This window comes from Halichoerus grypus, chromosome 4, assembly GCF_964656455.1.
Source record: "Halichoerus grypus chromosome 4, mHalGry1.hap1.1, whole genome shotgun sequence".
Taxonomy (NCBI): Eukaryota; Metazoa; Chordata; class Mammalia; order Carnivora; family Phocidae; genus Halichoerus; species Halichoerus grypus.
The window spans coordinates 56,272,059-56,297,965 of record NC_135715.1 but is presented as its reverse complement, the minus strand read 5'-3'; the positions used below and the strand labels follow the sequence as shown (position 1 = coordinate 56,297,965).

The 25,907-nt window shown below is 37.8% G+C and overlaps 1 protein-coding gene across 2 annotated transcripts; it reads left to right on the top strand.

Moving 5' to 3' along the window:
- Positions 1–733: 733 nt before the first annotated feature.
- LOC118527744 (S-formylglutathione hydrolase) lies at positions 734–25,172 on the top strand. Of its 2 annotated transcripts, XM_078070367.1 has the most exons (10): positions 734–877; positions 4,662–4,710; positions 7,282–7,356; positions 7,945–8,033; positions 12,738–12,836; positions 14,502–14,626; positions 15,680–15,799; positions 17,328–17,426; positions 19,589–19,756; positions 24,966–25,172. In XM_078070367.1, the coding sequence occupies exons 3-10, from the start codon at positions 7,289–7,291 to the stop codon at positions 25,044–25,046; spliced, it is 849 nt and encodes a 282-aa protein (XP_077926493.1). In that variant the 5' UTR covers positions 734–877; positions 4,662–4,710; positions 7,282–7,288; the 3' UTR covers positions 25,047–25,172. The 2 variants fall into 2 exon arrangements, with proteins under 2 accessions (XP_077926493.1, XP_077926494.1); XM_078070368.1 differs by lacking the exon at positions 17,328–17,426.
- Positions 25,173–25,907: the final 735 nt, after the last annotated feature.

Genomic DNA, 25,907 nt, shown 5'->3' with positions numbered 1-25,907 from the left:
TTAATTTCCTCAAAAGGCAAAGTACATACACAATCAGCTCAATTAAATCAAGTCAAAAAATAAAAAAAAATCAAGAGATTTGCTGTAAGTTATCAACCAGCAACTATTAATTCAACTAAGTTATATTCAGAGAAGAGAAAAAAGGGAACATTGGTGGAGTGTGTCTCCTTCTGTGTGTCTGGCACTGGAGATTTAAAACTGACGCTTCATGTGAATGAGGGGGATGCGTGAACTAGGTGAAGGGGGTTAAGAGTACACTTCTCCTAATGAGCACTGAGTAATATATGGACCTGTTGGATCACACTGTACACCTGAAATTAATATAACACTATGTTAAGTACATTGGAATTAAAATAAAAAATAAAAATGACCCTTGTTTAACTCCCCTAAATAGGTGAACTGGAAAGATTTAGGGGATGGGAGCTCCCAGACACGATAATATAATCTTGTTTTTAAAAATAATTTCAAAGACTACTTGGAAATCCTTTCCACCAGCTAAGTGGGGCCAGACGTCAGGCCTCTGGGAAGAGGCTGGGTCCGCGGGGGATGACTAGTCCCTGACGAGGAAGCCCACAGAAGCAGCAGCAAGAGGAAGAACCCGAGAGGATTGGGCCGAGAAGTGTTCGGTGAGGCACGATGGGATCGTGGGGGCCGAGCCACCGGGGCGGGGCTGCAGGGGCGGGGCTGCAGGGGCGGGGCCGGAGAGAAGGGACTCAGGAGGTGGGACCCGAAAGTGGGCGGGCCTGAAAGTGGGAGGGCCTGGTAGGGGCGGGGTCGAGGCTGGGCGGCCCCAAGCGTTGGCCCCCGGCGGCCATGATGAGGCCCCGCCTTCCGGCTTCGGCTGCTGCTTGTTTCCCCGCCGCCGCCAATCCCGGAGGTAAGACTGAGTTTGGGCAGAGCCCTGGATGTCCTCAGTTCCTCGGCGGCTCCGACTGCACCCGCGACACGGCGGGACCTGGTCGGGACGGACGCTGAGGCCAGGGGCGAGTCCAGCAGGCTTGATCGCGGGAACTGCGGTCCCGATCCCGAACGCGACCCAGCAGACGCTGGAGGCCAAGGGCTGGGGCGCCGAGGCGAGGAGTTTGGCTGCAGGCGTAGGCCTTGGCCCGAATCCCTTTACTTCCCTGAGCTTCCAAATAGGTGTAACGCTGGGCTGTCGGGCCTGCGGTGTCCGTACCCGCTATGTTTATTTAGCTCTTTCCATTTTGCATAGATTCTTCCCGCCCTTTGACCCGATCGCCACCGCATGAAGTAGCTGCATACCCAGTTCAGTGAGAAACAGAGCCCAAAGCTGTAGTAGCCCTGGCAGGCGCGCATTTCAGGGCCCTGGGTACGGGGGGAACCCGCACCTGCTGACGCACGTGCAAACGCTTTGTTAGTCTGTCCGTGTTGTAAATGCTGTCCGAGTTCTGGAGGGGTCTGGAGGTCACTCCCTGATGGCATCGCCGGGGAGCTGGCATTTGAGCGACCCCGTCGGGAGGCATTCAAGGTTGCTGGAATAATAATAACTAACATTTGTATGCATAGTCTGAAGTGTTAACGGCCAATAATAAATTAACTCATTTAGTCTCGGGAGTAGCCCTCAAATTGATCGTATTACATCCCCATTTTATAGATGGGGAAATGAGTCATAGAAAGATTACTTAGCTTGTCTGAAGTCATGTCGTAGTAGTACATGGTGAAGCCAGAATTTGAAACTGGAGGGTCGGGGTCCAGAACCTACTCTGAAATTGTTACACCATGGCATTGAGTAAAGCCAGCCAGTAGAAACATCCAGGCTGTACTTGGAGTCTGCATAATTGAGTTGAGTGACTAAAGATAATAGAAAGTTTGGCCAGAAAAATAATGTGGGACCATTGAAGACAATTTCAAGAGCCAAATTACGGTGTTTGGAATTCGTGGGTGCTATATTTTCCCCCCATGGTGAATTAAAAATTTCTGTATTGGCCAGCCATGTGAATTTTTATGAAGGAAAAGAGACTGTGGCCAGTACACAGTTAAAATGTGACCAAAGTATATATGGAGTTTTATTCATCCTTATCTTTTTGTCAGTTCTTAGTAGTTTCAATTTTATGAAGTTTTGATGGCACCAAACTTGAAAAAAATTATAGTTATATTATTTTTCATTTCAATGACTTAGTGATTTTCAACCACAAGGTGAATGGGATTCCCTCTACACCTGTAGCAGCAGCATGGAGATGGCCAAGATTTCCCCTTTGCTGGTTATGTGGGCAAGCTAACCATGTTTTTAAAATTGACAAAATACTTAACACTACCGAATTATACACTTAAAAATAGTTAGGACAGTAAACTTTATGTTATATTTTTTTATCACAATTTTTTAAAAATCAAATAAAAAATAAATCAAAATGGCTAACAATTGCCTGTAGGCCATGTTAGGCCTGAATATGTAACGTGTATAGATATCCATTAAACAGTAAGTTTACATGTATTAAAGCCCTAGGCTTCCGTGCAGGATTGATTTTAGTGGGACATACAAGAAGGAAACAAAGTAGGAGCCTAAGTTTTAATTTCTTTTGTATAATTAGAATGGGGGCAGTGGGAATTCAAAGCAGGGGTAACTTTAAGACGTTTCACACATAGATTGGGCAAGACAGGCGTGGATGAAAAGAGAGGCAAGAAAAGGAAAGAAAAAAATGGTTTGAAGGTGGGAGATAGACAATTTTAAATTTATTTTTTATTTTTATTTTTCGAGAGACAGAGTTGGGGGGGAGGGAGAGAGAGAATCTTAAGCAGATTCCAGGCTCAGTGTGGAGCCCCACATAGGGATCGATCTCATGACCCCGAGTTAATGATCTGAGCCAAAATCAAGAGTCTGGTGCTCAACCAACTAAGTCACCCAGGTACCCCAACACTTAATTTTAGATGTGTTGAGTTTTACTAGCTGGTAGCATATCTTGGTAGAAGGGTGTAGTAAGACATTTAAATTCTGGCACTAATGCATGAGAATGATTGGGTCTAGAGATGCAGATTTAGATTCTTCCACCTAGAAAATGTGGTTGAAACATAGGGAATGGGAGTTAGGGAAAGAGTGCTTGCGAAGAGCAAAGGAAAGGGAGATGGGAGAAGGGGAAGGAGTAGAAGAACCCAGATAGCAAGTTTTCTCTGAAGAGAGGATTTGAACAGAAACATGATGGTGAGCAGTACCATAATCCAATGATGCTGGGGAGACCTGTGTAGGTTGTAAGAGCCGGTGGAGTGGGACACCCTGAAAGTGAAGAAATGGATCAAAGTCCAAGGAGTCAGAAAGAATGAGAACAAAACACAGAAAGAGATGGAGACCTGAGACTCATCAAAAGAAGAAAGGAATGGGTGAACCTATAAAGAGCACAGCTTTCTGGAGGAGGATGGCATTTAGCCTGAATAAAGAAGGAAAAAAAAACTAAGATTTGACAAGTTGGCCTTCTGGGGGAACAGATGCTTCGTGAATAAAGATGATTTCTCTTTAATAGCTTTTACCTGATTGGCTTGGCAGTGCACTTGAGAAAACCTTTCTTCTCTGAAAAATATTGATGTTCACTTCATTGACTTCCTAGAAAAATTGTGTAACACCCACTGGCACTGTGAAACTGTTGTTTGTTTTTGTTCAGGGTTTTTCTTGGGGGAGGAATCTATTTTGTGTTTTGCTATTCTACCCCACTCTTTCACTCCATTTCTCCTACAAAATACAATCCAAGAACCTAAATAAGATACCCGGCAGATAAAATGACACTGACAGGCCTATACGTACTGTGTAAGTTTCTATTTATTTCTTATAGTGTTGCAGCAGTCTCTTCATCATTCATAAGCCCATTTTTCTCAGCAGTTCATCCTTTCTAGCCTGTCAGCCCAGCAGTCCTGAAGTCTTCTTCTCTTCCCTTCTTTCTCCTGTGCGACACATTCCATCTACACCTCTTAGCCAAACAGGTCTGCACTTTCTATCTCTCTCTACTCTTCTAGCCACTCCCATTTCTCTCTACTCTTCTAGCCCCTCTACTCTCTCTCTCTCTACTCTTCTATCTCTCTCTACTCTTCTATTTCTCTCTACTCTTCCAGCCTCTCTACTCTATCTCTACTCTTCTCTCTATACTCTTCCAACCCCTCTACTCTATCTCTACTCTTCTCTCTATACTCTTCCAACCCCTCTACTCTATCTCTACTCTTGTATCTCTCTCTACTCTTCCAACCCCTCTACTCTATCTCTACTCTTGTATCTCTCTCTACTCTTCCAGCCCCTCTACTCTATCTCTGCTCTTCTATCTCTCTCTACTCTTCTAGCCCCCACTCCTGTTTTCTTTCCTCTCAGCGGTTGATTATATCTCATACCAACAAATTACACTTTAAATTTTTTTTCTATTTAATTAAAAAGAAAAAAAAAACACACAACTTTCTTCATAGGAATCTTAGTCCAGCAGAAGTTCTTGCCTGCCTTGTGGCAAAATAAGTATTAAGGTAGTTAGATTAAGGGCTGAGGTGATGGGGTGATGCTATTCCCTCAGCTGCTTTTGCCATGCTGCCTTATCCAGAGTAGACAGTCATCTGCCTCAAGAGAAGACAATGTCTCTGCTCAGAATGTGTTGTGCCCTGCACATGTCTGTATAACCACTGTTGTCACAAGTATGTCCTGTTTATAAACCACTTGGTCTTTTTATTTTTTTCAGGATCATCTATCCTTTGGTGCAGGCAAAAAAGCAAGTAGCAATTGGTCAGGTAAATTTAAGTTTTATTTCTTACGTGTTACTTTGAAAGTTGGATGAAAAAGCTAATAACTTACTTTAAAATATGTTATTTTTCACATAGAAAAATTTTAATGAAGAACATAATCACCTAGTATATTATTTCATATATCATAGTGTATCTAGTTCTTAGCTTATGTCAGATTTTTTTATTGAGTGTAACTTTTTTCTTGATTTGTAATCAAGGTAATTTCTAAAATGGGTGGTTAGAGGAAAAAACTTTAAAAGCTTTGATTTTATTTTTTTCAGCTCATTCTATCAATTGAAAACACAGCATTTTAACTTGGTTTTCTCTGACCAAAGGGGAAGTACTTGATTTTGAATTTTAGTTAAAGCACATTAAAAAAGCAGAAGAAATAAACTAGTTGTGCTTTACTAAAAAAAAAAATAAATCATAAATTATAGAACAAAAAAGATGAAGGACAAGCAGATTTTTAAAACTTTCACATAATTGGTAGTCAGAAGTTAATGAAATAAATTGTTCATTAATTCAACAAATAATTATTAGTTATTTCTTATGCACTAGATATATGCTCAGTGTGCCATGGTTTGGGAAAGCAGACATAGCCCTTACTAAATTTAAGAAAATAGGACATCCTTATAGAATAATTCAGCAAAAAAATTCTATTCCTTGGTCTCGTGTGTATGCTAAAATTATACATCTGTGTTACTGTATTATTTAAACTAGAATCATGAACAAGAATAGCTGAAGTTAATAATAATTAATAACATTTGTGAGCAGTTTAAGAATTGATCTCTTATGGATTAAATGCATAAACCTGTGAATAGAAGGTAATTTCTCTGTAATTGTAAGCCCTAATCCTATAAATTTAGTCAATCTCAGAGCATCTAAAAAAAGAGAGTATATAAAGACCCTCCAAAGAAGCAGTAGAACATAGCAGCAAAAAGTAGGGGTGCTGATGTCAGGCTTCCTGGTTCAAATCCCAGCTTTCCAATGCAAAACTCAGTATTTAGATTTATTGAGGAAATTACTGAAAGGTAGGATTGAAACTAATCTTATTTAGAATTTTGCAAAGACAGGGCGCCTAGGTGACTCAGTTGGTTAAGCAACTGCCTTCGACTCAGGTCATGATCCTAGCTAGGGTCCTAGGATCAAGCCCCACATGGCTTCTTGCTCAGCGGGGAGCCTGCTTCTCCCTCTCCCTCTGCCTGCTACTCCACCGGCTTGTGCTCTCTCTCTCTGTCAAATAAATAAATAAAAATTCTTTTTAAAAAAAGAATTTTGCAAAGACATTTCCAAGATTAACTTTTTAAGATTATTATGTATTTTTTTAGAGTAACCCTAACACCACAACCGATCAGCATACTGTTCTGAGAATGTCAGTAGAAATTATGTGGAACATATTCACTGAGAAGACCACTAGAGTGGTAATACGTGTTCCTAGCATCTGAGGATTGTTTATTTAGTGTGTATGGCTAACTGATTTATAATAAGGAGGGGAAGCGAATCCTTCCTGAGAGATACGCATCATAAGCAGTCTGGTTCCTCTCTGTTGAACAGGCACTTCTGGTACGGATGGTTTACCGACTTTTTTTGTATTATTAAAAATTAATAACGTGTAGTATTTTAACATTTAAACTTAAAATTTTTTTTTTTTTTTTTAAAGATTTTATTTATTTATTTGAGAGAGAGAATGAGATAGAGAGATCATGAGGGTCAGAGGGAGAAGCAGACTCCCTGCTGAGCAGGGAGCCCGATGCGGGACTCGATCCTGGGACTCGAGGATCATGACCTGAGCCGAAGGCAGTCGCTTAACCAACTGAGCCACCCAGGCGCCCCTAAACTTAAAATTTTTTATTTATGAACATTTAAAAGATTTGTCTGAGAGAAAAGAATTACCAGACTTCAAAATCTGCCATCAATAAGCTGCACTTTTAATTCACTTATGTTTTACTTTTTGGTTCGTTTTAAAAGGGAGAGTTGTTGACTAAAAGTTGTGCATCGGTTTCTCAGAAAAAATCTCATAGGATGAGGAATTTGGTCTGGGTGCGCGTATAGCAAAGTGGCAATCACGCTGTAAGTGCTCGATAAATGTTACCGCTTATTGTTACCAAATCATTATGGTGACATCATTTTCCTCCCATTTTAAAAAATCAGCTATAATCAGTAAGACCAATTCTTTGATTCGTTTGTTACAGTTGACAGGTAAACTATTAAACAGTTTTTGATCTTCTGAGCTAAAGTAGTTAATTAGTAGCTTGTTTATACTCTCCCTCTTTCTGAAAAGAATTTGGGGCAGTCCACAAAAAGAAAAAAGAAAAAAAAAAGCTTGTTAACCAACTGGATAAATTAGTATTGACCTACCAAAGTACTAAAGTTTCCTGAAGTGCATAACAGCTCTAAGTGTGTACATGAAAGTGAGTCAGTTTCTTAATGTTATTTACCAGAGAAAATTAGCAAGTGAAAAATATTCTCAGTGGGAAACAGTTGTGTATGTTGGCTAATTTATCTGAAAACAGTTTTGTTTCAAATTTTTCAAGAACTAATGTTCTAGAAATTAATAAGATTAATCTTCACTAATAGGAGAAGAATGGCATTGAAGCAGATTTCCAGCAACAAGTGCTTTGGAGGATTGCAGAAAGTTTTTGAACATGACAGGTAACTACCAAGAAGATAAAATTTTAGGTATCTCTCATTCTGCTTCCATCTATTTGATTCCTTAAATAGAGCCATGAAAGATCATTGTTGCACAAATTACCATTTACATGGAAAAAATACCTGTGGTTTTTATCAAAATTACCTCATTTGTGATATTAGTGATTATAATAAGATATTAGTGACAAAGAATAAATTAAAGATGTGGTACATTTCAGTGCCCATGAACAAACATATAATTTAATATCTTTAGAATTCATTTTTTATAAAAGCTGATTTGTTATTTCATACATCTCTTTAGAAACAAAAACAATTTTTCTTTTAGTAATACTAGTGCTATATTGAGGGTATTACATTTATTCTTTTAATTTATTCCCCCCCCCCCAAATGACTTATGTGCCATGCACAGCAAAGACCCAGGTTGGTTAATAGATCAGTATGCTAAATTGGCCCCATTCTTTTTTTAAGGGCCAAGTTATATTCCTTAGATGTTGGTGGAATCATTTATTTTAGACATTAAATCACTTATTTTATGTTTCTGTCTTAACCAATGAGAGGCATTGATTTTTTCTGTCATGGTTAAAATTACAGTGTTGAATTGAACTGCAAAATGAAATTTGCTATCTACTTACCACCAAAGGCAGAAACTGGAAAATGCCCTGCACTGTATTGGCTGTCTGGTAAGTGTTATTCATGTGAGTTTTAGAAAGGAATTTCTTTTTCTTTTTAACTGCCTTATCTTCTCTTTTATCTTGACTTATTGGTGTGCTTACTGAGCCATTTATAAAAGCCTTTAGGAGCCTCTTATAGTCTACTCCTACTTTATCCTGAGAATAATTTCAGACCTACTAAGTTATATTTATTTCACTTCTTTTAAAATTAAACCAAGTAATTTAACAGAGAATGTAAAATTCTGGACTCAATGGCAAGAGCTTAGAAAAGTTACTTAATTTGTACCTACCTAAGAATTTCTGAAGTTTGTAGAGATTTTACCACTCAAATAGAACAATATTAGGTAAAACCAGAACACCCATGATACACTAATTAAAAACTACAGACAAGGGGCGCCTGGGTGGCTCAGTCGGTTAAGCATCTGCCTTCGGCTCAGGTCATGATCCCAGGGTCCTGGGATCGAGCCCCGCATCGGGCTTCCTGCTCAGCGGGCAGCTTGCTTCTCCCTCTCCCTCTGCCTGCTGCTCTGTCTACCTGTGCTCGCTCTCTATCTCTCTGTCAAATAAATAAATAAATAATCTTTAAAAAAAAAAAAAAAAAAAGAAACTACAGACAAGTAACTTCTTTTTTTTGGTGGGGGGTACCAAATTACTTTATTTGAAGAATGGTACAAATGAAAGAAGTTAAGTAGATGTTTTGGTACAACTTATAGAAAAGGTAAAGGTAACCCCAACATGCATGCACTGCCTTGGTGACCAGGGAAGTCATGTTTTAATCAGACTCCATCAATCTTCTCTGGCAACAGTCTGGAAAATCACAAAAGAACACTAAAGTTTGTTAATCTGTGGCGAATATTAAAGACTATAGAATGGAGTATGAGAGAGTAAAGTTTTGCCACCAGTAGTTTGAAGCTGTCTGCTAATTCTTTCACAAAATGTTGTTGGCATTTCATCTTTAGAAGCAACCATAAGGAGAGGCTCGATAGAACCTAAATTATATCATACAGTGCTATTTTTGTTACTTTAAAATTGCTTATAGCTTGGATTTTAATAAATCCCCTCTTACATATGTTTTACCAAGGATAAGCCCCAAATACCAGTCGTTTAAAATGAGAATAAACAGGGCGCCTGGGTGGCTCAGTCATTAAGCGTCTGCCTTCGGCTCAGGTCATGATCCCGGGGTCCCGGGATCGAGTCCCACATCGGGCTCCCTGCTCAGCAGGAGCCTGCTTCTCCCTCTCCCACTCCCCCTGCTTGTGTTCCTGCTCTCGCTCTCTCTCTCTCTGTCAAATAAATAAAATCTTTAAAAAAATAAAATAAAATGAGAATAAACATTTCATTTTAAAAGGTAAAAATTAAGTGCCTACCTGATTGTTACTCAACAACCCATTTCTGTGATTGAAAAAAGCAAACTGATTTTGCTGGAAGAGCACTGGGTGTTGCCAAAAGCAGCAAGAACAAAATTGCATGCTTGTTTTAGAAACAGAGTACTGTGTAGCTGAAGATGACCTTAGAAATCATGTAATCTATAGAACAGGTAACTGTTTCACAGGCCCCGAGAAGTTATGTATTGACCGAGATCATGTAACAGAGTGAACAAGTTTTCTGACTTACAGCCCAGCGCTGTATTTAGTCTTTCCCCTGTTCTTTTTGCATTGTGTTTCCGGTGACGGCTGCCGGAGTCCTGTCTCCGGCTGTAAGTATGATAACGTAGATCAGAAGTACCAGGGTATTGTGTAAGACGTGCTGTAGTAATAAGGCCCTAAATTTCTAACCAAAATTGGAATCTATCAATATATATCATCTGAGCTTTATGAGTATAAAACATAGAATTTGGGTTTGTTTACGTCACATGACAGGACAATTTCCTTAGTGAGATGCTGAAGAACAGATAGACTTTGGAGCCTAACGCTTGATTTTCTTTTAAAAAATTAAGATTGTCTGACTATACATTTGAGAAATAATGGCAAAAGAATTTCAGGATATTTGTTTCCTGGTATGTTGAAGGAAAACAATGGCAGAGAGACTGACATCAATTGTTATATTTCTAAAATTACTAAATTAACTAAAAGCATCCAAACTGAAATTCTAAAAGATGGTCCTGATGGCATGGTCTGCAACTTTCCCAAGTCAAGGTGACCATCAGAACAGCCCTTCATTAGCCCTATACCCAGGAGCATTGAAAATATGTGTCCATATAAAAACTTGCACACAAATGTCCATATGTTACATTATACATTATTTATAATAACAAAAAAGTGGAAACAAACCAAAGGTCTGTCAACTAATGAAATAAGGAAAATGTGGTATATCCACGCAGTGGAATATTGCTCAACAACAAAAAGGAATGAAGTCCTCATAGACACAACATACATCTTGGATGAACCTTGAAACCATGCTAAATGAAAGAAGTCATTCACAAGAGACAACATATTGTTAAATTCCATTTATGTGAAGTGTCTAGAATAAACAAACCCATAAAGACAGAAAGTGATTACCTAAGGCTGAGGAGGCGGGGATTAGAAAATAGGAAGTGACTGCTAATGGGTATGGGTTTTCTTTTTGGGGTGACAGAAGTATTCTAAAATTAGATAGTGGTAGTGTTCCATAGTTGTAAATATACCAACAGTCGTGGAGTTGTACACTTTACATGGGTGAATTGTATGGCATCTGAATTCTACCTCAATAAAGCTGTTAACCAAAAAAACCCCAAAGCTCTTCATAAAAGTAAGCATAGTTGATCAAGTGGATGTTAATTAGTAACCATCTTTATATTCTTGAGAGTAATTCTGCTAGTAGAATTATCTTCATTTCTATGAGTCTGCAGTTCATTTCCTAATACCTTAATCAAGGAAATTGTGTTCTAACTAGAAAAAAACAGATTTTTCTCTGGTCACTAAACATTTACATTTCCCAAGTAAAGGACACTCTGCGCTGTGTCCGAGACACAACTCAAGGCTTTTTACATTATCACATTTAATCCTCACAGACACACTATGAGATGATCATAAGCAATATTATCCCCATTTTTCAAATGAAAGAACTGGGACTCACAATATTCAAGTTACTTGCCTGATTTTGGTTAGCCAGTAAGTGGCTGAGTGACATCTTTCTAACCAGATCCTGTCTGAAATCCTCAAAACCCATTCTTGTTACCCTCTCACCTTGCCTCTGAACACATTTGCATTAAGGTCATCAAGACCGCTGCCCTTTTATCAGTATTTGGGTGGTTCTCCCTCATGATACAGCTCCTGTATCTCTGGAAGATGCATTGGGAAGGAACAGAGTGAACAGACAAGGACCTTCTTCCCCTGCTAGGACTAGTGAAAGTATGTATGTCCTAACAGTTTAAACATGAACTCCCGGGGCGCCTGGGTGGCTCAGTCGTTAAGCGTCTGCCTTCAGCTCAGGTCGTGGTCCCAGGGTCCTGGGATCGAGCCCCGCATCGGGCTCCCTGCTCCGCGGGAAGCCTGCTTCTCCCTCTCCCACTCCCCCTGCTTGTGTTCCCTCTCTTCACTGTGTCTCTCTCTCTCAAATAAATAAATAAAATCTTAAAAAATATAAATAAATAAATAAATAAACATGAACCCTCAAAACACTTTATCCAATGATACTTGTAACTTTGTATCTTGTAATTATTTATTAATTTAATCCTCATTAGCAACCATTTCATAAGTCCCTGTGCTGGCTGCTAGGGGATAAATAGAAACTATAAAAGTGTTCCGTAGTTAATTCATACCGCTTCGTGCATACTAGTCAGCTTTGATGTCACTCATTATCAGATACGGTGGGATATTTGGCATTGGCCACTGGAAAAGGGGTGTTGGGTTAGGTGGTCCTTAGCTCATCCATCTATTGCCAGTTTATTCTTGGCCCTTCTCCTATAATAAGAGGATTCAGTCTTCTCTTCTATTACATGACTAAAAAGCCTATAGCTAGGAAAAGCAGCAGAAATATCTGGAAAAACTAGAGCTAAAATTTAAGGAGCTATATGGTAGCCATTTCTCTCTTAAAACACTGAGGAATACAAAGATGATCAGGCTGAATTCTGTTTATAAAAAAAATTAAGTTATTTATAGTATTATGCTGACTTACTGTGAATATGTATGTTTTGATGCCGGAACAGTAACGTGTTTCATGAGCATGTTTGACAACACCCCACTGGGGGTGATACAACATTGCATTCTACACCATATTGCCATTCTACGGTTTGAAAAATTCTGAATTCCCAAATACATCTGGTCCTAAGGATTTCAATGTTTGCAACTTTAGTGAGTGACTTTGAAAGGACAGCTGTGAGAGCATTTAACCTAAGACAGTTCTTAGATTAATACTACTATAAATTTTATGAGAAAGGGAACTTTATTGTCTTCTTTAGAATCATTTCTAAAAAAAAAAGTGTTTTAATAATACCAAGTGAGCTTGTTTTCCTGTATTATAAAAGGGTTACATCATGGGGCGCCTGGGTGGCTCAGTCGGTTAAGGGTCTGCCTTCGGCTCAGGTCATGATCCCAGGGTCCTGGGATCGAGCCCCGCATCGGGCTCCCTGCTCAACGAGGAGTCTGCTTCTCCCTCTCCCTCTGCCCCTCTCCCTGCTCATGCACTCTCTCTCTCTTTCTGTCAAATAAATAAAATCTTTAAAAAAAAAAAGAGGGTTACATCTTATAAACCATCCACAGTGTAGCATGAGATAACACTATTTCTGATCTTCAGGTTTGACTTGCACAGAACAAAATTTTATATCAAAGGCTGGTTATCATCAAGCTGCCTCCGAACATGGCCTTGTCGTCATTGCTCCAGATACGAGCCCTCGTAAGTGTTCTCAGTCCAGAGATCCTTGTTAAATCTTTCAGACTAAGTTATAAGTGGTATAATGTAATATTATTTTATTTTTTATTTATTTTATATTTTGGCTATTCTCTCATTAATCTTTCAGATGATATCAATACTCTAAAATACCATGCTATATATTTTCCCACTGTGAATCTTACTCATGACATCACTCTTATGAGAGGGGACCGTTTTGCTAGTCCCATTTTATAGATTAAGACACTTCAAAACATGGGGCACCTGGGTGGTTCAGTCCTTAAGCGGCTCAGGTTATGATCCCAGAGTCCTGGGATCGAGCCCCGCATCGGGCTCCCTGCTCAGCGGGAAGCCTGTTTCTCCCTCTCCCACTCCCCCTGCTTGTGTTCCCTCTCTCGCTGTGTCTCTCTCTGTCAAATACATAAATAAAATCTTAAAAAAAAAAAGAAAAAGACACTTCAAAACAGAGACTGAACAACTTGATTAATATATTGGCACTAACGCCAAAATGCATAAAAATATTTCTATTCCATAGGTAAACTGTCCTGTCACATGAAAATTATGTCTTTTCTCATCTGCTCATCAGTCATGCATTTAACGTGTATTGGTTTTAATATAAATAACTAGAATGCTTACATTAGAGAAATGAAACTATCAAATATTTGAGAACTCAATCCATCAGAGAGTTAAAACTTACTTTGTGACCTTAGAAAGTGTCAGGAAATGGAATTTATTAAATGCAGCTAAAATTATCTGGAAGATAAATGGCTGGCCTTAGGAAGTAGTACATTTCCTTTCACAGGACATATAATACACCAAAGCAAGACATACCTCACTAGAAATGTAATAAAAAATTTAATTCTGACTAGTATTAAAAATATTAAATGCCTAGGAATAAACTTTTAAAATATGAAGATTTATTTTTTACAAGAAATGTAAAATTTGCTAACAATCATAAACAAAGGCTTTAGTAAATGGAAAAAGCCATGTTCCTGGATGAGTGTACTGAATATCATGAAGAGGTCATTTTCCTGAAATTACTCTATGTATTAATGTAATTCTCTTGTCTCAGTGGTTGGCTTTTTAACCACCTGCAAGCATATAAAATAAGACCTAATAAATTTTAAAAGATTATAAGAAAATCCTATTGGGGGATGAATAAATAGGGGAGATACAATGGAATGATTCCAAAGTACATACGGAGACATTTTCAGTGCAAGATAGTAATCTGAGCACAAGCATTTGTCTCCTTTTCCTTCTAAGAGAAAGAAGTGTTGGTAATAGGGGAGGGTCCACAGGGAAGGAATCTCAACACATTTTGGAAGAATAGAGAGAGGATATAAGTCCTTTGACAGGTAACAGTGAAGAAGCATATATTCAGAATACATAGGAGGGCGCTTCATCCACAGAGAAAGCCAATGTGCCTCCCCTTAGCAGTGAATTCTCCAGCCTGGAAGGGCATTCCCTCTCTCACCTCATTGGCTAGAACTAGTCACGTGGCCCCATTCAGGGATAAGAGGACCAGGGAGTATCCGCTGGAAAAGGCAGAGAACTGCAATATTTGGTGAACAGCTCAAATGCAAATGAACTTCCAGATTGATTTAAAAGAGTGTTACTAAACATGGGTCATTACTATGGAGTAGATGAGGCCACGGGATGTTTCTATGATAGGTGGCTGCAATATTAAAGGAGAAGACGAGAGCTGGGACTTTGGCACCGGTGCCGGGTTTTATGTGGATGCCACTGAAGATCCTTGGAGAACTAACTACAGAATGTACTCTTACGTAACTGAGGAGGTAATTTCATTTATGTTGTATTTATTAATTGATGATTACGAATAGTTTGGGACACAAAGTCCTTCTAGTCCTGAGAATTTTAAACCAGGGTATGGTATTGTTGAATCTATTTGGCACATATTTATTGATTATCTTAGTGAACATTAAAGTTTACTTATACGGTAGTCTTATATACTACAATTTAAATTAATATTAAGTACAGTTTTAAAGAGGATAATAAATATATTGATACCTGTGTATACTACCCAGATTATACAAAGAAAACAATATATGAAAAAACTCTGGCAGCTGGTTTATTCAGACATATTTTATAATGATCAACCAAGGCTTACTTAGAAAGGATATGTAAGGGTAAATCGTTCTGTTAATAATATTTATGTGCAGTTTATGCGTTTTTCTAAATTTTATATGATTTTAATTGTTAATGTGTATATCATAAAAACCCAGAAACAATAATATAAAATTTTAATCACCCCCATTATTCCATCCCCCAAATAATAACTATGTTTTGGTATATTCCAGATTTTTTTTGTACGACCAGTTTTCATACAGTTGTAAAATTTTTTATCTTGTTCTTTTTTTTAGTTGTATAAAATATTTTCTAATACTCTATTTGTAACATAACCTTAGTAATTGCATAACATTCTGTCAGATGTCATAATTTAGTTTTTCCTAATGTAGGATATTTACATATTTACGTATATTTCTTACCACAGTAAATTTTACTGCATTGGTTGTCTTTATGTATAATTTTTTTTCCCTAAGGACTTTTCCCTTAGAATAGATGCCAAGAAGTGAAATTACTAGATCAAAAGTTAAGACATTTTAAAGGCTTTTCTGCATCGTCTTCTTTAATTTGCTTTCTGAGGATTACTTTTCTCCAGTGATACATTAATAATCCTTGTCTACCTGAGATTTTTTTTCATCTTTATTAGTTCGTAGTATTGTAAGACTGTGATTTGGAAGTGTTAATTGTGTAATTATTTTATATGACTTTGAAGAAGTCTAAACTTGTTTCTTTCATATCTTTTGTCACACTATTAAATTCTCTAGCTTCCGCAACTCATAAATGCCAATTTTCCAGTGGACCCCCAAAGGATGTCTATTTTTGGCCACTCCATGGGAGGCCATGGAGCTCTGATTTGTGCTTTGAAGAATCCTGGAAAGTACAAAGTAAGATTACCGAAGCTTTCAGTGACAAGTATTTCTCTTGGATAGTATCAGTTAGGAACTTTCAAAGAGTGAAACTAGGATATTGTTATTTTATAGTACTGGGACTAAACTTCTCTAGTGTTGGTAGTTTCAGGGGGCTGTAGGGGAAGAGTATTAAATTTGACCACACAGTTATATGCTCCAGAATCAGAAATATAGGAATTCTATCACAGTTGGTCTACTAGAAGTATGGTAAAGCAGTTTTTATTGCTTCTATTCAAACTATAGTTTTCTAGGCATTTTTTTTCTCCTAAAGCTTATTCTTATTACTGTGGCAGTGTATATTACTTACTTATATTTTTACCAGGAATACATTTGTTAAGTTGACTTTAATTTTCTGAGGTAGAAAATACTCATGATTTGTAAAAGTTTAAGTATTCTCTCTTCTCACTGCCTCTGATGGAAATTGGATTGCAGCTTAACTGAAAAATAACACTGTCAGTATTTCTATTCATTTTTTTGAAACAGTATAGCTTCACTTTTTTGTCGTTTAAATAAGCCAAGTTGGAATAACCATCATATGTAAAATGTCCTGGGCAAAGCGGCATGCCATCATGTTGAAAAAGGAAATGCTGAAGCAGTGATAATCTCAGGATTGCTTCTGTCTTTAACATCACAGGGCTGTCAGATACCTCAAGATTTGTTTAATCCATGTCCTTCCCTTCGAAAGGACTTCTTAGCCATTTCAGGTGTGACCCTGAGAAATGACAATATTTCTTAGAGCAGTTTCTTATTGTGGCACCAGATATTTTTCTTTTAGCAGACTTTATTACAAAGTTGAACTAATTCATGGCTTGACAGTAGGTTTTTAAAATAAGGTCTTATTTTCCATTTTTTGTACATAAGACAATTAGTTTATTACGTTTAAGGGAGAAAATCAAATTCAGTTGTTTTTTTGTCCTTTAAAAAAGGTAATAGACATTGATAAATATATACTTTTAGAAGCGCTCTGAAACTGAACGATTCCATCTTTGCCACTTATCCAGTTAAAAACAACACTGCATAGAACACAAATTTTAATGCATTGCTCAATGCTTTCTTGGCCCTCTTTAAGAGAAATAATGTGTCTCAGATTTAATAACAGGTTCACAAAGGTGAGTGTAGACTGTTCTATATTACTACTCATTAGTTGTAAGTGGAAAAAATGAGTGGAAACTGAATATAAACTTGGCATGTGTTATTTAATGAAATTAATTATTTATTGAAATTATTATTTAATGAAAATGTAATGTATTGCTTTACAGTATGTTGGCACCTATGGTTAATTAGCTCTCATAATAGAACATACAAAAGATGTATCATGGAGAGGCCTACAATCTCAGCACTTCATATAACCAATGGAAAATTGTTCACAAGTGTTTTCATGGCAAGTCAGAGTTTATAAGCAAGTTGCAAATAAATTTCTGAGTTTTTAAGCAAGTTGCAAATGTTTGTTCATGTTTGATTTAGCAAAATATAACTTGTTGTTAAATTTCCTTTATTTCTGAAGTCTGTGTCGGCATTTGCTCCCATTTGCAACCCAGTGCTCTGTCCTTGGGGCAAAAAAGCCTTTAGTGGATATTTGGGAACAGATCAAAGTAAATGGAAGGTAGGTACTGGGATGGCTGTCTTCATACTCATTCTTAAGTTTTCAGATTTGTGAAAAAGCTACACACCACAGATATTATATTCCTAACTCACTAAAAGATCCAGAGCTAAAATAATTAACAAAAGAATATATGTAGAACAAGATCAACAACAAAAAAGCCCTGTTTTCTAATTGTATTGAATTGTGGTGGATGTTCTGAAACTACATTCTTTATTCTAATGATTAATTTTTGTGTTTATTTCTAAATTAACATTACCAATAAATACCACATTTTATTATTGACTTTAGATTTGCCTCTTATTAACCATGTGCGCAGTTGTACAACAGGAAGCATGAGTCCTGGCCTTTTAATTATTTCCTGTATCTCTTTCAAAATCCAGCATTTCTCAGATTTGAATTTTAAATTCCAGACTTAAAGGTTTTTAAAAATAGATATTGTGTAATGTACATTTATGTGAACCTTCCCAGTAGCAAGATTGCTTTTTCAAGCATGGGAGCAGATGCTTCAAAACGAAAATTTAAAAATGGCTCTTTCTCCCGAGACCCATTTGACTTTTGTGCAGAAATAAGCTATTTGCAAACATCGCCAAGAGTTTGAATATTTGGCAAATGCATTCATCATCATGTTAACAAGTAGAAAATACCTGAGTGGGGGGAAGAAAAAAATTTTTTTGTCTTACTGTTGTGTGTTCAGGGGGGGTCATTCACACATGGATCTTAATTTTATTTAAGATTGGACATTGAAATTCTAACAAATTGGAGGGTTAATCTTTTAGGCACTAGATTAGAATTCTGTTTTGTTTAGGCTCAGATTTTTATTATATTGGAAGAATGCAGAAAGTGATTACTGTTAGGTACTTTGAGAGCTGATGGTGCATGTACTTGGGTGTTTGGAGGCCTTACCACTGTGCAGAGCCTGTGTGGAGTGTGAGATCTTAGGTCACAAAGGTGATGATAACCTTTCACATCCACACGGGGCTTAGGTTCTGATGGGAGAGTTGGGTAAAAGACCAACTGGTGGGGTGCCTGGGTTGCTCAGTCAGTTAAGCTCCGACTTGTGATTTCAGCTCAGGTCATGATCTCATGGGTGGTCAAGCCCCAAGTCAGACTCCCCACTCAGCGGGGAGTTCTGCTTGGGATTCTCTCTGTCCCTCTGCGCTCGCTCGCTCTCTCTCAAATAATAAATAAATCTTAAAAAAAGAAAGAAAAAGACCAACTGGTTGGAAGAAAGGAGGGGAGAGGTAGAGGCACAGGTAACATATAAAGGAATCTAATTATATAATTTAAGTGGCAGTAGATTTTACTATCTTAATTATGTTGCATTTAGGCTATTTAATTTAGTGTTGGAATAAGGAGGCCATGCAGAATTACGAAGTCACAGAGCTTAGAACTAGTTGGACTTTATAGATCCCCTTCCAGTCTCTCCTTATAAGAGTAAAGAAAGCAAATCTTAAAAGCAGGCTACTTTAGAAGGGGAACTCTTTGGGTTTTTGTTTGTCTTGATTGGTACATAGAAGTTGTGATAGTGAATATATATGAATAATCCAGAATACTTAAAGGTGGATGGTAAAATATGAACTTGTAACTAGTGGCAGCTCCTCAGATAACAAATTTGAGGGGTTTATATGATTCAGATTATGCTCATGGGGATAGCAGACATTTGGTGCTGTTCAACAGACCGCAGAAGAGAAGGCTGAATGTATTTAAGTCTGGAATTAGAGCCAAAAAGAAGAGGCAACAAAATAGACTATTTGAAATAGAAAATATCTGGAAATAGAAAAAGATAAGGAAGTTAGAAGAAATAGTCAATTTGTGGAGGGATTTATAAAGAAAAAAAATTACGATTTTGGAGTTGGGAGGTGATTAAGAACCTCAAAGGTTTAGAAGAAAAAAGTCTATACTATGAAGATTGCTGAGATACAGAATTCTTGCCACTGGCCCAGCACTGCTTCGAAGTAGAGAAGAGGCTATAAGTGGGACATAGATTTCTGAAGACCTTATAAATAAAAACCAGGCAAGACAACGATAAAGCAGTTTTCTGGTTTAATCATCCTTAGAGTTTAAATAATGTTAAATTTATATTTGGTTCTACTGCATTCTGTTTTGAAGAACATATTTCTGGGCACTTTCAAATTTATTTTTCAATATTTTTCTTTTTCTAGGCTTATGATGCTACCCATCTTGTGAAGTCCTACCCAGGTTCTCAGCTGGACATACTAATTGATCAAGGGAAAGATGACCAGTTCCTTTCAGATGGACAGTTACTACCTGATAACTTCATAGCTGCCTGTACAGAAAAGAAAGTCCCTGTTGTTTTTAGATTACAAGAGGCAAGTACTAGGAAACCTCAGCTTGTTCTAAGTAACTATAAGGCAGAATTCCAGGGGCTCCTGGTTGGCTCAGTCAGTTAAGCGTCTGACTCTGTGGGGGATCAAGCCCCATGTCTAGCTCACGCTCAGCTCTGGGGTCTGCTTGAGATTCTCCCTCTCCTTTACCCCTCCCCCTGCTCGCTCACTCTTTCTCTCTAAATAAATAAATAAAATCTTTTTTTTTTTTTTTTTAAAGCAAGATTCCATAATACTTTATATTTCAGAATTTGAAAAGCTACCTCTGGTAAGGTATTTTTTAATTATAACAGGACAAAGTGAAAGCCTTCTTATTAAGTTAATGATGCTTATGATCTAATTCCATAGAAAGAGGAAACCTGTAAGCACTAATTCCTATTTCTTCCTCCCTGTCTCCAACCTTTGGCAACTATCATTCCACTTTCTCTGTAAGTCTGACTACTCTTAAGTATCTCATATAAGTGGAATCATATAGTTGTTTTCATAATTTCCTTTTTAGATTGTTCATTGTTAGTATATAAAAATGCAGCTGATTTTTGGGTGTTGCTTTGTATCTTACTATGGAATCTTTAGGGTTTTCTGCATTTTTTTTTTAAAGATTTTATTTATTTATTTGAGAGAGAGAATGAGAGAGAGAGAGAGAGCACAAGAGGGGGGGAGCGGGAGAGGGAGAAGCAGACTCCCCACTGAGCAGGGAGCCCGATGGGGGACTTGATCCTGGGACTCCAGGATCATGACCTGAGCTGAAGGCAGTCGCTTAACCAACTGAGCCACCCAGGCGCCCTAGGATTTTCTACATTTAAGATTATACCACCAAATTGTACATCTTCTACGTCTTTTTCTTGCCTCATTGCTCTAGCTAGGATTTCTAGTACTATGTTGAACAGAAGTGGCAAAAGTGGGCACCTTGTCTTGTTCCTGATCTTAGAGAAGAGCTTTCAGTATTTCCCCACTAAGTATGATGTTTGCTGTAGGTTTGCATATATGGCTCCTGTCTGTTTTACAGGCTCAGAAAAGTACTTTGTATCTAAGGTCACACAGCTAGTTTACAGTAGAACCAGAATTGGAAGCAAGGTCATTTGAATGGAAACACATGTCCTCCTCTCATCGGTCTAACCATTCCCAAGCAAGGTGAAGCAGTGCTCCTGAGGAGCAAAGGGATGGAATTAGCTAACACAAGGAGAATTTATGCGTAACCTGCGATCTAACTTATACAACAGATCTTAACGGTCTCCCTGGTTTCTTAATTCCCCTAATATTTTGATCATGTAAATAATATATGTTATATAATAATATATTTACATACATATTTACATGTATATGTAGATAGATAGATCATGTGGGAAAATATGTCAAAAACCAATATATTAGATATACCTTGTTTTCTCTGAGTGTCTGTCTTTAAGTAATAGTATTTTCTTAGATTAAACACTTATCAGAATTGCATGTTTTCAGTCAGTAACCAACTTTGAGAAACCCAAATACCAATTTGATAATAAAGTAGTGTGTTTAACTACATTAACTCTAGCTATAAGGAACGTAATAAACCATGTTTCTGTCCGAATGATTTCTTGGCACTAGCAGCGTTGGGTGCCTCTTCTTCCCCCTCCCGAGGCGGTGCCAGGAAATTCTGTTGTTACTACCAACACCAAAGTTTCAGCCTGCCAGCAAAGACTGAAAAATCTCTGGAGTTTATTATAAAAATAGCACAGAAGTAAAACACCGATGAAATTCTTGGAGGGAAAAAATAAATCAGCTTATTTCTGAAATGCTTATATCCTAAGCAACTAAAAAACACAGTTGGGTTTATTTAATGAGGAGTCAAGACAAAATATTCAGTTCTTAAAAAAAAATGGGAAAGTATTGAAATTACCAGCCGCAATCTTTAGCTCAGACACAATTTTTCGTTCACTTTCCTTCCGGCAAGGGCAGGTTACCAGCAAACTACCTGGTCTGAAGATGATGTTTAGACTTGTTATCATTGAACGAGCAACTGAGTAGACATGACTGGGCCTGGCTCCGGAGACGATGCCTTCACGTTTTCAGGCCAACTTCCACTGACTTCAGGTTACCTCAGGGCTGAGAATCATATCTGCCTTATCATTGGCTTATAAGTACAAGAGAACTGTATTTCTTTATGAAATGGGAGCAGTGAAGCATTAAGTAGGCTGAAAAAAATAGGGGCTATAGGGGCGCCTGGGTGGCTCAGTCGTTGGGCATCTGCCTTCAGCTCGGGTCATGATCCCAGGGTCCTGGGATCGAGCCCCACATTGGGCTCCCTGCTTGGCGGGAGCCAAGCTATGCTCATGCTCAGCACGATTACCCAGCATGTAGGCTCTCAGGAAGTGCTTACTAAATAAACAAGTGAGCACCTTTCAGCAGTCTTCTTTGTATTCTGAAGAAACTAAATAACCCAGGGATTCATATCAGCTTTTCTAATTGGGTCTGGAAAATGTGTGGGAAAACACTGCCTGTTAGAATAAATGTTCATCATAGCTGCTGGCGCACTGCTGCTTTTTTGAGAGCTGAGGGAAGAATGAAAAAATGTGTTCATTTATTTTTATACTCTAAGAGAGTTTGTTACTGATGATTTTTCCATTTCAAGTGGGAGGTAGAAGACAAAACTAAGGCTCCTTCAAGTGTCACTGCATATATGGAATTGCACGAGCTGCTTAACATAGCAAACCAACTCAAAGAAGTTAATGAAAGGACCCACCCCTATTTAATAATATCAGTAAATAGAACAGGAAAACCAGTCAAGAATGACACATTTAGCTCAATTATATAAGCGTCTTTTATCTAAACGGAATGCCAATAGTTCCAATGTGTTCTCCTGCCTTTGACATTTTTTTTCTTTTTTTATAATTTTTATTGTTATGTTAATCAGCATACATTACATCATTAGTTTTTGATGTAGTGTTCCATGATTCATTGTTTGTGCATAACATCCAGTGCTCCATGCAGAACGTGCCCTCTTTAATACCATCACCAGGCTAACCCATCCCCCCACCCCCCTCCCCTCTAGAACCCTCAGTTTGTTTCTCAGAGTCCATTGTCTCTCATGGTTCATCTCCCCCTCCGATTTCCCCCCGTTCATTCTTCCCCTCCTGCTATCTTCTTCTTCTTTCTTTTTTTTTTTTAAATCTTTCTTGGGGTGCCTGGGTGGCTCAGTTGGTTGGGCGTCCGACTCTTGATTTCAGCTCGGGTCATGATCTCAGGGTTGAAAGATCAAGCCCCGCAATGGGCACTGTGCTCATGGAGAGTCTGCTTGAGATTCTCTCTCTCCCTCTGCCCCCCCCCTGCTTGTATACGTGCGCTCTCTCTCTCTTTCTCTAAAAAAAAATCTTTCTCGCTGTGTCGTGATAGGCCATTTCCTATTTTCTCATAAAGGTGGATCTTCTGTTAAATATCACTGTGGAAGTTACGGACATTGGCTTTGTATTTTAGATAGAATACACCGTAATCTTGTGGTACACTCCTGAGAGCTCAAAATTGTAACTTTGTTTTACCCTGGGACTTCTCTAATAAAATAATAATAATAATAAATAATTAACAAGAATAGTCATAGCTACGCCGTGTGTTCCTGACACTGTGCAAGGCATTAAACCTCTGTGAAGCTGCATAAGGTTAGAGCCCTCGGTCACATTAGGGCACGTGCTGCACAGGGTGCCGGGCCACCCACATCCTTGCATCCGGACCTGTCTTCAGTCAGAGCCATCTATCCGTCTGTAAAAACTGGCAGGTGCTGCTTGGTCCTACATTTCCTAGGGTTTGTGGGTTGAAATCATGGGTCTGAAGATCCTGTTTAACCTTGGAATGATTGAGGAATTACAGGGATGGAAAATGCTTTTCTTTATGTTTCTCTCTAAGAAATGCCTTCAGCTCTAAATTGAACTAATTAACTGGGGCTGGTCTAATCATTGAGAAATGTGAAACCAAGGAAGTCCAGAGCTCAGCCTTAATTATGACAACGTTCTTGTCAGATTCATTTCTGTGATTCTGCCACAGGAAACAAAAGATCATGCTTTTAAGTTACTTTGATGACTTTAACCTGGAACTCTTTACTTATTAACTTCCATTCCCAAGATATATAACATTGCATATGTCTGAAAGTAAGAGATTAAGAACATTTACTGATTTCATCAAAACCTTAATGATTTGCTTTGTTCCTTGGAACCCAGGTGATATTTTTATTAGGGCTTTTTTTGCTTCTTAAGTGCTTAGGAAAATTCCCATTTTCTCTCATCAGAGACCATTGAATAAGCTAAAAACTTAAAAATCTTTCTTAGACTTTTACCTCCTTTCAGTTTATTGCACCTTATGTTTTCATTGTGTTTTGGAAGGGAGGCCACCCCCAAATTACCTGGTGTTTAACCCCCTTAGGTTCTTCCCACCTTAATTTTTTTCTTTTTCCTTTGAATGCGTCATCTTATCTTGTACTCAGAGGATGCCCCAAGGAAGCATCTTCTCTCCATTTATCTAGATGTGGTTTTAATTAACCAGATAGCATGAGATCTGTTTATTACATTTTCTCTCTGTTTCAGAATAGTTTTCAAAATAGTTGACTGGCTTTTTACCCAGTGTGGTTTATTGCTAAGGGGTGTCAGGGTTTAATGAATTATTCCTTTTTCCTCAAATAAAAATGTGATATGCTTTTATTGCATAGGAGGTGAAATTCCTAACTAGACTTAGGATAGCTGTGTTTGACTTCCCAAACAATGTTTAACCATTTGGCTGGTTTTTTGCTCTTTCTCTGTATTCTTTGTGTGCTTATTTTGTATTTTAACATTTTCCGTCTTACCGATGTTAGTGTTTCTTCTGTGAGTTAAAACTTCTTGTCTATGTTTCTGACTTCTTTAAATTCTGATTATTTTATTCCTTGTTGATATGACCACCTGTTTACACTGTACATTTGATTAATGTGTTATTTCCTCTCTTTGCATATTAATGGCAGCATCTAGAAACTAGGCTATGCAGAATGTTTCTTCTTCTATTTTTGCTGTTCTTTTAATGTTCAGTGAAAATGTTGAAGTACAAGTATAATAAGCTTGATTTTGATTATAAGCCTTCGTCATGTTCTAATAATTTCAGGACTTACAAGAAAATTAAGTGACATGAGAGATATATTTAATGTCCTTAATATTGATGTTTCTGACTGAAAAATATCTTACCGTTTCTCTCTTTTGTCTTCTAGGGTTATGATCATAGCTACTACTTCATTGCAACCTTTATTACTGATCACATCAGACATCATGCAAAATACCTGAATGCATGAAAACCAGATAAGAGGATTTGTTCAAGATTATAAAAAGAAAAATGATTTCAAGACATTGGATTTCATAGTGCTAAAAATGCATCGTTCCGTAGTTGAATCACTTTCTGAATAAATACGTAAAACCTGCTTACAATTTAAAAGTTATTTTACCAATGTTCATATGGGAACTATTTAATACTTCACAGCTTTTGCAAGGTCATTTGGAAATCATTGTTGTATTAACCTCAGGCCACAGAATATATGAATATAATCCCATTTAAATCCTAGAATGCTAACTCAGGAACGGGTCTTAGAGGTAATTTAGCCTAAACCCCTCACTTTGTCAGGCTTGAAGTCTGTGAAAGCACGGACTGTCTTCATTATGTTCAGTGTTAGATCTCTAGGGTCTAGCAACTGCTTGGCTTGTAATAGGCATTTAATAACTGATCTGTTGTTAAATAAGGAAGTAGGCTCAGAAAGGTTAAGTAAGTTCCCCATCCTTACACAGTTACTTGTGGGACAGCTAAGGTTAGAAGCCAGATTTCCTAAACCCAATCCAGTGATACTTCTTTTCTTATCTATTAAGCCAAACAGATTTGTGGACATTGATTTCTGGAATCTCCCCAGAGACAAGAATTAAATAATCCGATTCGATCTGGAAATAGCTATATAAGGAAAGTTGTTTCATATGTTACTGTACACAGTATTTTCCTTCAGTTACATGCAGAAATTTAGCTTGGTGAGCTCGCCAAGAAAAGTAATCCGTCTCTTCATAAATACCAAATTGTGTTCCTTTAAGAACTTAATGAATAAACTTCTGAAGCATTATAGATGAAGTCTGCTTATTTAAAAAAGATTTTTCTATTAGAGAAACATGAATAT